Raw genomic sequence first — 14,635 nt, forward strand, 5'->3', positions numbered from 1 at the left:
TTTTGAAGCTTCTAATTAGAAAACGTTTCTTCTTAAGAGAAAAGGTTTGACTTCTTAAACTGCCAAATAAAAGGGCCCAAGAAGCCTTCCATTGAGGTCCTAATGACACCTGCTTCTACTGAGCTGCATAAAGAGACTCAACAGGAAAAGTTTCCAAAAGCAGAGCACCAAGGCCACGAAGAATCCACATCACTCCAAGAAGTACTCTCTGAATAGCAACTGGATATGGGAAATGACAAAGAACTAAAGAGACACCAAGCCCAGCAAGAAGCAACATCTGGATGATGCATAGGGGATTCCAGAGACGTCCTTCCTCCATAACATAGATTACGACAAATTCTTTCATGACAGTGTGGAAGGCCTGGAAGGTCTCTTACAATTACCACACTCTGGACTAGAAAGGAGCAACGGAATCAAGTGCTTCTCTTTAGAAACAAGAGCAGAGAGTGTGGCAATTCCATCTTCTAACAACTCATATACTTCATGATAGAAATGCAACGCTATGGAAGCAGGTCCAGGATGCAACCAATCAAGTTCAAACACTTCAAGAGCATCTAATAGCAGCAGAAGCAATACACAGAGATGTAATCCTAAAAAGCTTAAAGGCTGCCGAGGAGCAGGAAGTGAGATACCAAACACTTGAAAACAATAATCTTGTCCTTAGTCAAACCTTAGTACAAAGAATCAAGGAAAATACAGACTTAAAAGCGTAGTTGGAATAGGCCAAGGAGCAGATTCAAAGAGAAATGGCACATAACAAGAAACAAGCAACCATCCAGCCTAAACAAGAAACAAGCAACCATCCAGCCTAAACAGCTACTACAGGAGCTCTAGCATACTTCCTAGGCTAAGGAAGAAGAACTACAAGGCAACCTGAATTCACTATCCGCAACCCTCAAGGATGCTGAACAAAGAGTGCTCCAACTCCAACAAGAAAGAGAACAAAGCAATAAAACAAATGTAGAAAAAGTACAAGCACTCAATGAGACCATCAACACCAAACTTGGAAATGCACAAGATGATGGATACACACAAAGAGGCAATGCTCTAGATTACATAGCAGCTCTCAGTTAGTCAAGCCTTGCTGCAAAAAGACTTCAAAAGATTGCAGAGGCTCAAGGAATGGAAGGTACAGCCAGACGAGCATAGGAGGCAGCAACAAGACGATTTGAAGAATTGGATGCCGCAAGAATGGTGCGAGAAACGAGTATATCAGATCTTCTCACCACCAAGGATTCTCGCATACATGAATTGGAGCGCCAGCTACTAGCAATCCAAGAACACAGCCAAAGATGAGAACCAATCGACGAGTTGTGACTACTCCTTGAGCGAGCCTCGGAGATAGGTTTGTTTTTGCCAGTAACTCCTCGGGCCTCTTCTCAAACTTTGACTCTCTTTTTGTCTACACTAACACTCTCTTTACTACAATATGATATCAATCTATCTGATGATCTGAGCCTAGAAGAATTAACACTTATTAAACAAAATACAGAACGTGATGCTGACCCTACTGTAATCATGGGGATTTTTCGGGGGGACCTAGTACAGACTGATCCTAAGGTTATTTTCTTCTATCCATTGCACCCCATTGTGCTCAACCTTCGTAGTTGGTGTTAGGTGCTACAAAACTCAGACATCCTGGACAACAGTGTCCACAAATTAGACCTGTTTGTTCCAGATGATATTCCTGAAACACCAACCAATTACGAGGTTGTAGCTCGCAGTTTATAGTGGTTCATAAGCCATGGGTGGTTAGAAGTATATAATACTCACCAACATTTGTGAGTCTACACTATATCATGCTTTTGGCATTTTTAAACCATATCAAAATATCCACAAACATCTAGAAGCCATGTTGACCAACGTACTTTACAATTTTGATAAAATACATATTGAGTATCCTAACATATCTTCGAAGGATATCACTGAGCTATAATAATTTATGAAGCTCCACAAACCCAGCCACCCAACCCCTAGTTCCAGAGAGGGTCAAGAAGAAGTATCAAGTTTATCACCTAATCTAACTTACCCTGTATATTCAAATGTTGCAAGTAAATTACTTAATCCATACCCAAGTGCTCCACCTACTGACAAATCTCAGGCTGACTATATATTTTCTAGACTTCTTGCTTAACCTTTAGATTTTCCCACTAACACTCGCCCCCGAGGAGTTGCCGACACCCGACCCGTCTCCACCACGGCCAACTCAACAGGTTAGTCACACTCTACCCCAAGATACTCTTGAGCCATTTACTGATAATTCTATTCTTGAGTCTTTCAAGTCTATTTGCAGAGTACACGGGTTTAATTAGAGCAGGGAATCCTCTACTCAATCCAAAGTTAATGTTCAAAGTGTTAATGCAAATAATACCTTTTTGAACCTACTCGACGGATCTTGCCCCAGAAGCCTATTCAGATGTTGCTCCAACGAAGCACCCACATGTACCATACCCTCTCCAAGCACCAAAGCCAGAATTAGAAGAGTTATTGCCCTTGGCTAGAGAGGGCACATTATGGTCAAATGTGGCACGACATACAAAGTTGGAAAACTCACACTTGGCAGATCTCTTGAAATCAGAATTGTTACATTCATGATCAGTTTTACCGCTTCCGCAGGTGGAGAAAGGCTAATCCAATCCATACACGAGGGGGATATACAGCCATTGTGATAGATGATGCCAACACCAAACTGGAAGATTTCAGTATACAGCCGGCATGGAGGAAAGAGTACCTTACCATTCCAAAATATAGTCATCAATATATGTGTGTACCACCAACACAGAGAGTGGACCCTTTGTATATGCCACTGATAGGAAGGTGGACACCATTGGAGTTCCAAGAGGCAAAGCAAAGAGATCCACATGTCTGCTACAACTTTCCTCTATTCTTGCCAGCAACATTTATAGATAAGGAGAGTAAAGGAAGCAATTGCTGACTTGGATACATGCATGGTGCTGCATTTCGAACACCCAAAAATTGTCGCTAGTGTCCGATTCCTGAAATTGATCGTGATTCTCATAGATTAACCTAAAGAAAGATATGATGTATATGATGCTCTACAATTCAATATGAATCAAGGACCTAGTGATAGAGGCATGATGTTATATTATCATCGCCTAAGGTGTCTACCCGCATACGTGCATGTCACATTCAAAGATATGGTTGACACTAGGTTCTGGAGATCACACGCTACATTCAAAAGAACCCTCAAAAAGCTTCGATCACCTCGGAACTTCTATCGTCACAAGTTTGGCGACCACATCTTTAGACCTCAGTGATAAGTTCTAAAAGGACAGAACCTACATCAGGTAGGGGGGATGTTAATCCCATTTTGGATTAACAAATATGCTCCTCCATTTGAGGATATTAATAAGTGTCATGCAAAGGCACTATAAAAGTTGTAGATTATGAGATATTGGCCACCCAAGGCCTTAGTTAAGTAATTTTCGAGCGCCCAAGTGTGAATAAGGGCCAATTGTATATAAGGCATTTTCTCATAATGAATGGACACAATCCTCCTTTGTGCTATGAGAGTTCTTGATTTTGCCTTAAGAGAGAGTACTCTAGCACATGTGCCTTCTCTATACTTGTATGCTTGTGTGGAGGAGTGTGAGAGAGTGATTGCCTTGTGTGCTGGTATCAGTGACAGCGTGGAGTTGGAGCTTCTTAAGTCAGCTTGGAGACCTCAAGGGACACGAGCTCTAAGCACTGGTAAGTGCCCTATGACAATTGTGTTCTATTGCTCTTTCCAAAGGTGAATGCATTGAGTTCCTTCTTGGAGGTGTAGTAGCCCATAACACATGGCTCTTCTTAGGGGCATTTTTTAAGTCCAATTGTTTCATAATAAATGATGTAGTGCAAATTCTAACTGAGAAGAATCACACGATCATCCACAATAAGTCCACAACAGTGTATTATCTGCAAACTAATGGCCATATAGGTAGAATATACAAACTAACAAGTGTTGCAATAGATATTGGAAAAGATTATCAATGAAAATGGGACTAATTGGGATCATAAGCTACATTCAACCTCATGGGAATTCCGAACAACATTTAAAGTGCCTATAGAAAAAACTCCATTCCCATTGGTGTATAGATTAGAGGCAATCGTACAAATGGAGTTCTTAATGTAGCTATAGCTATGTCCAAAAAGTTAAGTCCGAAAGAGTCAGTAAACCATCAAACGTAGCAAACTACTTGCATTGGATGAAAAGAAACTCTGCTCTGATATACACAAGAAGATCCCGAATATGATACAAGTGTGGTTGAGGAGTGCATGGATAGTTGATAGTTGATGTGGCCTAAAAGAGGATGAAATTATGGGTCGATTAGAAAAATAAAATTTTGATGTTAGAGATTGTCTCATGTCAACTCAAAGATGGGTCCGCATCCAAGGAAATTGAAGCTAAGATGGATTGAACAATACAAGATTGTTGACAAACTATGTACACATACATTTTGGCTTGCCATGCTGGAATGAAGCTTTCAAAGCTCATAAATGGTTTTTGAATGCTGAGGTCGTACTCTATGGAGAAGATTCGATTGTAATGCTATGTGCCACATCAGTAAACACAACATTAGATAAACTTAGGAGTTTCATAAAGTTACAGTGGATGCATATTGCATTAGTGTGCATGACTTTACCACTTGTCATGCATGAGTTCATGTGTCTTTGTTACTTTCAAATTATTTATTTTAGGAGAAGGTAAAATTTGAATTGCATGTGCCCTCATTTTTGAGGCTTGTGTCATGAGTCGATCATTGCCGATCTTTTTGACTCTTGAAATCATGTTTCCCCTTTATGCGTGTGGCAAAATTGAGACATCGGCCTTGGTGCACCATGGTGTCAAGTGTGTGCAAATCCCCTTGGATTGGTATCCCTCTTAACGTTTGGCATTATGTTCTCTATAGTATTCTTGCATTCAACAATCATCTGTGACTTCTCACTTCTTGCCTGCTATACCTTATGTGTATGTGTGTCGTGTGTCTGCTAACATTGTGGGTGACAAAGGGGTAGACCTTAAAATATACTAGAGTGCACCTTTATCTCCATGATGGTCCACACATGGGATTCTTAGACTTTACTTAGCTACCCAGCCCAAAGGTTGTGGGGCTTAAATGGGCACCACAACCTTTGATGGTTCAAAGTTGGGGTACTTTAATATATACTAGAGTGCACCTTTATCTCCACGATGATGGTCCATACATGGGGTTGATAGACTTTAGTTTAACTGGGCATCTAAATAATTTGTGAAAGCTTACCCAATTTGAATGTGACTTGCATACGTTATTTACATAGTCACACCACATTCTATCCCCTCACCAATCATCTACATTCTTCTGTATTGTGCCTCAATTTATATTATCATACAACCTCAAATACGTGCGCATGGGGCTCAACCATCTATTGTATCACATTCATAGTATTGTTCTCCATCTCTATTATTGCCTAATTTGAGTTGAAATTTTGTAATGTGAAACATCATACTCCTTCGTATTCATGTTCATCGACATTGCTCTAGCATATCTAAACGTATAACTACATGGCATCAAAATTTATTGTGAGTGTAATACACATATCCATGTATACCTACATGGCCTCAAAATTACTTTTGTACTTGCAATGCTTGGTGATATCCAATGCTTTTAAAGAAAGATGTAAGGAGTATGTGACACTAGATGATTCTTATCTTCTTTATGCCTTCATGAGTTAGTCTTCATGAGTTGGTCTTTGCTTTGTTTCTCATGTAGAAAAAGTGTCACACACCGTTGTTCCTTGTGCTATGTGACTCAATGAAGAGGACAAAATCCATCTCTAAATAGGTCATGAAAACAACCTTAAATCTCATTGTATGTGATAGGCCTCAAAGATGGCTTGCTCCTCGATCATCTCAATGAATGTTCGTAGCTCTTGGCTAGACATCAACACTCAATTCCCTATCTCAAACCATGTGTAAGAGTCAAAGAAAGTAAACAAATAAGTGTCGAAGAAAGTGATGTGTTCGAGTTTTCATCGGAAGGAGCTTCTACACAGGTCCACCTTTTGTCCAATGCTGCCCATACACACCACTTATAATATACACACGGGCTCTGCATCTAGTAGACACATCAATAGACACTGATATTTGAAAAACTTGCATTAAGCCTCATTGTTGACAACCATCCAAGGTACATTCCTCAATGGGGGGAGCATGACGGGCACAAGCCTGACCCATGATATGACCCATCGCCTCAACCTTCCTCAAATCAACAGGAACCTTCTATGCCCTTTTCTTCAGCCCCACCACCCATTGATCCAATGCTTGCTAACGCTAAATTTCTCAAGCCACAGAGACCGTCAAGCTCCATTACGGCTATGAGCAAAGCTAGCACATTTTTTTCATATTTCGCATTTCATAATACACACGAACATATGTACTTGCATCCTCTAAGAACATCTCTAGATGAAGGGACCATGGCAAGATGCAAGTCTAGCCCATGGTATGACCCATCGTCTCCAGAACCCTTAGCCTTATGGGTACCACCGAAAACCTTCACTGCATGTAACATCTGCTTTGACTCCAATTCAACACCAATACAACCTCGCCTTGGCCAACCTGTTTGCCATGAAGAAGCCCAATCTCTAGGCATCCTGCTATGAGCTAGGGATATAATATCATGTCATGACAATAAGATCCAGAATTTCATCGACCCATGAAAATCATTCCATGGTAGCCCTAATACTCATTCTGCCAATCATAGGGTGCAGACTACTTCTACCAACTACCTAATTTTGAAGAGTCTTGGCCATTTCTACAATAGAAGGAGATCTCGCATGAAGAACTTCTACATCGCATATACCTTTCATGCCATCTTGACAACCTACCTACTTCCAAGGCTACCTAAAGCAATATGCTCTATATCCGGCCAGATTGGTCTCGAACCATGCCACTTACACTCACATGCCAACTTAATGGTATATCCTGTACCATCCGCACCCTTCTATCCCTACAATAACTTCACCACTGACTAGAAGAGACGTGAGAACTTGTTCACCATTAAGAAGTAAAGTATGTTAACCACTCCGTAGATTAACATGGTTTCATGATCTATTGTAAGACATTTTGCTATCTTGCTCGCTCAAACGAGCACTTATCTTTTGTAAAATGACGCAAGAACATATAAAGCAACCTTACCAATGCTTAATGTCAAATAAGAAAAGTGTAAGGACTCCATGTACATACTTAAGACTAATTATCGAGGCCATACTATTTTTAAGTTTGGCCAGCCTAGTGTAAAAACTAGTCACTTGTATGTGTCATTTTGACAATAAGCAATAGATAATACTTATGATCTCTTCTTCTTCTCTCTATTGTTGCTTGCTTGTATGTTATTGAATCTTGCTTGCTTAATGGATGCATGTTAGGTAGGTTTGTTTGTACGTTTCTCTCTTCCATGAGCTTCTTCTAAAGGATCATTTCTATTTGTCTCCATCTAAGCAAACAAAGCTCTCCCTTCATCCCATCGACAAGGAACAATCCAATGCGACAACAGAGTGAGGACAAAACAATCAAGCTGGTGCACTCACATTGAGAAGTTGCATTTGTGGCTCAAAGGCAAGGCCCAATGACGCATGCATCAACAAAGCTAAGATAAGCTCTCGAGTGAACACCGACTCAATGTTAGAACAAGAGATGTGGATCGAGGTATATTTGTGACATCCATCAGGGTCGATTGGTAGAATTGAGTTGTGAGTCCATGTAGGCTTGCCAAATGGCGATGTCAATGCAAGGGCAAGCAAATTGGAGTGATGAATGTAGAAAATATGTGGAAAGGTTCTTATTCATTTTGTGCAACTCCCATTTCGCATGTAACAAGGTGCCATTCTCCTTTGCTTGGTTTTGGCTTGGTGAAGGCTGAATTCTTAATTTGATTTCCGACATGGTGTCTTACAATCCTCATCATACTATCCATTATGAGGGGTGGCTCTATTGGGCTGTGGTATGGAATGCATAGTTGCAAAGATGTGTGCATGAGCTACATGCACATGCGGTTAACCACAGCATGTTACGTGTAAGTTCATGCGTGCCATGCAGGTGAAAACATGTGTGTAAAAAACAAAATGCAAGTGAGAAACCAAAAAGCCCGTATGTAAAATGCAGATGCGTGTGCAAAATGTGAACATGTTATTGTGTCTAAACATATCTACCACGACTGGACACCCAACTCAACAGCACAAAAAATGCTAGCTTTACATTTAGTTCTGAAATACCATGTTGACCAGCAAACACATTTCGGCATACATGCCCACTCCAGGACTCAAATTATTGATCCAGAATACATGAAACAATACGCCAAGGTGGTTCAGCAGCTCAAACGTACTGCTTTTATACCTTTTGTAAAAAAACATCACGGCTGCTGAAGGATCAACACATCACAAATGCTGTCTATTGGGTGGCATCACCAAGCATGGCCCAGCAGCAGCGTACCGTCACCGTCAACTAGGCCTTCACTTTCTGTCGTGACACCACAGGAAACGACATGTCGATCAATCCAGTAATACCAGCAGTTATTTTCTGGCCAGCTTTCACTGGGCCAACACCTGATGGAGTTCCTGCAATAATTCATTGCAGTTCTTTGTTAGGATAGCTTTTAAGCTTTGTAATGCACACTTGGGAACACATTGCTCTCTCTCTCTCTCTCTCTCTCTCTCTCCGGTTATCTGTAGTGAGCCCTCTATCCCACATTCCACCATCTTAGCAGTGTTTACAACATGCAGATGCATCATTTCAGTTCGTTACTTAACAAAAAAAGATACATCACAAGGACGCAACAATGGAAGGCATAAAAACTACCATGGGTGGCCTTGTTGTCCACAATACAAATGGGTGCCGAGGGTGACACTCAGTGTTGGTATGCACGGACCACACATTGGATCACATCTGATGGATTTTCTATGGACACAGTACCGCCATTCCAATATACACAATCACAAGCAATCGTACTCACTAAACAAGGGCAAAATAGAGGTCACCCTGACATGCTCCCACTTTCTTGCCTCACTAATACCAGGCATATCTGGAGCGCATGTTCCTAGACTTATCCACGACCTGTGAACACACGTTCACTGCCAGTTACTTAGGGACCTCTGTATGCATGCATGAACATGTATCCAGCCATAAGGCACCCAAGGAAGGGGGGGCTATGGAACAAGCCCAACCCCAAAGAAGCCTTCATAAAGTAGGCCAATAATGGAAAGGAAGGGGTTGAATGAACACCCACGACTTGATCCAACCCCAAAGAAGCCTTAATGAAGTAGGCCAACAATGGAAAGGAAGGAGTTGAATGAACACCCATGAGTGGACTGATTGTTTGAAAACACCCATTACATAGCACGAAAGCCCAAGATTCAGTTCCATAACCGACGGATGGTTCCTTACTAACCATTTCCAAGGCTAGTTTTATTCCCGGGACTTTGAGGGGGATATTCTTTTCATCTTAAGACTGATGCCGTCTGATTAGGATTAGGAAAGTGAAGAGTAGAATTGTTCAATGGCCCAAAGTCGTATAGTTGCACGGTTCTGCCTAACCTGGGGGAGGGTGCACCGGGCAGGACCAAGCAACCTTGTCCCAGAGGAAGGCTTATCCTAAATGGATAAATATTACTTTATCCTGAAGGGATAAGGCAGGATTGTTCCAGCAATGAGATAAGGGATTTGACGATTCTTTGTAAGATAAGGAGTTTCATGTATTGAGTAGTAGAAGAGCTCATCAGTTTAATCCGCTCATCTAAAATGAATGCCTTGATTATTGGAAATAACATGTGCATATGACTTGTTTTTTAACACGGACATTGCTTAAGCCTTTATGGCATGTGAAACCATTTACGGATCTGTGGATGTGCTGAAAACCCGTAAACACACATGATTTAATCGTATTATGACATTTGACAATACAAATGTGTGTTTTGCAGGTGGTAAGTGCCTCTTTAATTTTATCAAAAACACCAAGAATAATGAAAAAAGAAAAAGCAATACTAGATTTTACTAACAAATATAACTTGTGTGATTAGCTTTATGGGCTTCACTTTTCACAAGTTATGATAAAAAAGGGTTATACCTGGTATTATTGCTAAGGTAGCGAAGTGTGGGACTTTTCTCCCCCCTCATTAGTCGCATGTGAAGGCTTCATTAAGTTGTTTTCTTTTATTTTCTGTGTGCTTTTATTACATACAAAATCTGAAGTCGATGGCCAGACTTCCACAAAGACAGGACCAGCCCATTTATTTAGTAGGGTGTACAAGTACACGCACACGCAAACAAACAAATGCATATCATAATTTTTTGATTGAAATGGATTCCTTGTGAATGTACTTCATGTATGCATTAAGCATTGTATAGGCAATAGGCCACTTATGAGCCTTGGTGGGCACATGACCTCTTACGGTCAAGCTTGTTCCAAGTGTACCAGATCCAAGCATCCATTCAGTTGAGTGGAGATGGTTCTCTTCCTGAAATATTAATAGTTACTTGATTGACATATGATAGCAAGCGATATGGCAGACTTCATGCCAGGAGAAGTCAAAATTCTGAATCTTTATGAAAACGGGTATAGGAGTTTGATCGCCTCTAACTCGGTTCATCACAAAAGCAATCCTAATTATCAAGAGTACTTGTTAAAGAGGAAAAGGGGAGAAAGTCGGAGTGCTTTCTTGATGCATGCAAAAACCACAGATTAGATCCTAATGATGTTTGTATGACATATATGTTTTCTTGTTGATTTATTGGAAGAATGCTGAGGAGAGGATGACCTTGAGTTCCTTGCAAGAAAACGCACATACAAGAGAGACGGATGGCTAAAGTTTCCTTTATCTTCTTCTTCTCTCAATCTAGTATATCATAAAGAGAAGAGTACATACTATAAACTCACCAACTGTGTCAGTCGCATGAGTGCGGAAGCTATCACCCAGGTGGGTCATTAATGTACACAACACTAGTTGAGCTCGATATCTCAACACTCCTCGAGCTCAACTCCACACATTGCACTTCAAGTAAGCTCCTAAACTTGCGGAGCTTCTCTGTACCAATGTCTTCGTGAAGATGTCAACCAATTGATCCTCTGTGCTGACATATACTAGATCTACATCACCTGTTAGAACCTTCTCTCTCACGAAGTTATAATGCATCTCAATGTGCTTCGTTCTAACATGGTATACTGGGTTATTGGCCACTCATGTTGTCACAATAAATGAACCCTATCCACGGGCTCACCCATATCACCAAGTAGTTTCTGAAACCAAGCTACCATAGCAACGCCCTTGTACTGGACAAGGCAATTGTCAGCAGTTTCTTGCTGCTCCAACTCATAGCAACACTCCTAAAAGAAAACATAAAGCCGTTGGTAGATCTCATGTTTGAGACACTACCCAATCCAATCAGCATCTGTATATCCATGTAGCTATATCTCTATGCTAACCTCATAGAAAAGTCCATAATCAACAGTGAACTTTATGTATCCGAGGATCCGTCTAGCCACATCTAAATGTGGCTTCCTGGCAGCTTGCATAAACTGAGTCACAAGTCCAACAACATAGCTCAAATATGTTCTAGTAATGATCGTGTAGATCAAGCTACCCACTTTATACGCATGTTCATAGTGGGGCTCCCCAAAAGCTCACCTGTATCAGCAGAAAGCTTTATGTTACGCTCCAATGACATTGAAATAGACTTACAGCCTATCATACCATACTTGGACAACATGTCCAAGCCATACTACCTCTGTAACACCAAAATGCCATGAGCTAATCTCACTATCTCTATACCCAAGAAATACCGCAGCTGTCACCATTTGGCTGCCCAAGTGGTCTTCCCCTATTTCATGCCAAGGTACGGGAGGCCAAGGAGCTTCATGTCACCCGTACTGAGGCCAGGACTCACGTCACCTACGGGAGGCCAGGCCTCGTATCACCCATAGTGTGGCCAAGATGTAGAACCTACTGTCAAGGATCCCAGTTTAGGCTTTCCACCACCACTGAGCCAATTCCATGCTCGGGAAGACCTACTATTTACATGTTCCACGAATGGGAGATATATCCATTGCATAATGCATATGCATGCATCTCTGCTTGCTTGAAACTATTTTCGCGTGGCTTGTTTTCATGTGACTACCTTCTATGACGTGTCCAGTTCACGGACACGGGTACCCACACGTGAACCATACGAGTGCCTTGTATTTTGACATGGTTTGTGGCATGTGAACAGGTGGTAACTATTCATTTAAACCCTTGTTTATTTTTCTAAAGGTTTTATAACCTTCGCTGTTCATGTTCATTAAAATTGCGCATCGGCCATTGGCCAATGCCCGGGGCCCAAGGGACCCATGTATGGGCAGCCCAACCTTTGGGCACCCTTTTGCTCACGTGAACCCTCTTTGAAGGTGGGCACATCTCCAATGGGGGTTGGACCCCTTCACAGACCTATCCCACGAGTGCTTCTCCCTCTCTCTCATTGGAAAAGAAGCACATCATTGCTTTGCAAATTGATACCAAGAAGATCACACGCTTGGCGGCCCTGTACTTGCTGCCGACTGTACCTATAAGTACACCTGCTGGAAACTCTGTAATACCTGCTGCACATGCAGTACTGGTTGGAAACCCTACAGTACCTGTAGTACTTGCTGAAACCCTACGGTACCTGCAAGTACATCTGCTGGAAAGGCTGGAAACCCTACCGTATCTGCAGTACTTGCTGAAACCGCACTGTACCTGCAAGTTCATCTGTTGGAAACCCTACTGTATGTCATGGCCCTGTGAAAATGGAGCAGGACAAGTGTGGGCATGGTGGTTGCAGGGTCAGAATATTTTATGATTCACATGGGGGGTGCCCGGACAGTGTTTAAAGATGTGTGGACAACCCTAGGTGTGAAGGGGGAACATTAAAACATTAACTTTTAATGTTTATAAAAGTTGCCCCTAGGCCTTAGTGGCCCTAGGGAACTTATTAAGTTGGGGCCCTAGGGATTAACTTGGGAAGGAGGTTTTCTCTCTCTTCACTCTCTCTCCTCCCTTTTTGGGGAGTCGTGTAGCAAAAGAGGAGCCTCCCTTCATGCGTTGGAGAACAAGCGTGGAAAAGCAAGAGAAGAGAAGGAGGCGACTGCTGAAGATCAGTGTGCTGCTGTTTTTCTGAGAGAACCAGCCGTACAGCACTGTACGGCCAGATTTGGGCTCTCTCTCTCTCTCTCTCTCTCTCCTCTGCTGCTGGCGGCGCACAGAGTTGCTGCTGGAAACTCTGCGCAGAAGCTCCAAACAGGCTGTACAACCTGTTTTCCAGCCCAAACCATACTGTACGACTGCCGTACAGTGTACGGACAGTCAGATACAGTGCATACAGGTGCAGACGGTGCTTTTCTGAGTGCTGGACAGACCTGTGCATGCTGATTCAGGCTGGTACAGAAGTGGACAGCAGGCTGTTTTTGCAAGTACAACGCCTGGCACGCATCCCGAGGCGGTACAATCAAGTACAGTGCTGATTTTCAGATCTGTACTTTCAAGGACAGCATAGGAGTGAGCATCAGGAGGAAGATACAGGCAAGTGCAAGCACATGTGTGAAGCAGGATTGTGGGTTCAAGTGCCTGCAGGCACAGATTGGTGCTGTTGCTTCCTCCAGAGTTGTCTCACGAGCTGAACTTGGTAAGCCTTGACTCTGTTCATCCATCTCTCTTTCTATTGCTTGATGTCTGCTACAGGTATGTGTTATCTGGCTCCTTGTGAGAGGAGGAGTATAGCAGATTGACAAGGGATTAAGACAGGGATTGAACAGCACATGTATGTTGAGCTGAGAAGATGTATCATGCTTATGAGTTATGCCAGATGTATGCCCATGGCTGGCCTGCTTTGTGAACTTGGCTGATCAGAGGGAGGCACAGTGTGTTGCTTGAGGACACAGATCTGTGTGCATAGATCCTCTGTGCTGAGAAGGATTTGTGGGCAGTCAGATTGGACTACAGGTGTAAACTCTTGGCTGGTTTTTATGTTGTACTCAGCCATACATATTATTTTAATGGAATAAAGAAATACCGCAAGGGGCGCCAAGCTTTGGGGCCAACAGGTGTCGTTGTGTATTCAGATTTGGGCACTCTAGCTCCAATCTGTGTTTGGTTTTTCATCTAGACTACAAGTGGACGGGTGATTGCTCCTACCGCACTCTGGTTCTCTATCAGAGGCCGGTTTCAAGGTTCCGTCCCCGGGACCAATCATCAACTTTCTGAAGGGGGTGAGCTCGTGGTTGTTTTGGAGAAAGCCATCGCTGAAAATTCAGCAATCATGTCTGATACAGAGGAAGAGTACTTCTATCAAGAAGAAGAAGAGCAAGAGACTTCTCCTGAAAGAGATGTATCTGAGGATATTTTTGCAGGAGAACAGGCTGCAGATGTTGAGCCTTATGAGGATGTAACACAGCCAGAAGATGTGCATAGTAAAGAGGATGATGATGCTAAGTTCAAAGATCGCTTGGCTAGTGTTATGGATACTTTTATGCAGCTCACACAGAGTGAGAGATTTGCTGAATTTTTGAGGTCTCGCTCAGAGCCCCGCACAGAGCCCCAGAAAAAGAAGAAGAAGGTTCGTTCGAAGAATCTTTCTCATGGTCATAGTGGT

General features: G+C 42.3%; 1 protein-coding gene across 4 annotated transcripts in view; it reads right to left on the minus strand.

The window, feature by feature from the left end:
* Positions 1 to 8,211: 8,211 nt before the first annotated feature.
* The window catches only part of LOC147641044 (Fumarylacetoacetate (FAA) hydrolase family), a 51,925-nt gene continuing 45,501 nt past the window's right edge, over positions 8,212 to 14,635 (minus strand). For all 4 annotated transcript variants that reach the window (XM_086817749.1, XM_086817754.1, XM_086817742.1 and 1 more), the window contains one exon: positions 8,212 to 8,595. In XM_086817749.1, the coding sequence (XP_086673875.1) occupies positions 8,483 to 8,595 (113 nt within the window). In that variant the 3' untranslated portion in view covers positions 8,212 to 8,482. The remainder of the gene's footprint in view (positions 8,596 to 14,635) is intronic.

Source organism: Cibotium barometz, chromosome 2 (genome assembly GCF_041138505.1).
Source record: "Cibotium barometz isolate CiBa-2024 chromosome 2, ASM4113850v1, whole genome shotgun sequence".
NCBI lineage: Eukaryota > Viridiplantae > Streptophyta > Polypodiopsida > Cyatheales > Cibotiaceae > Cibotium > Cibotium barometz.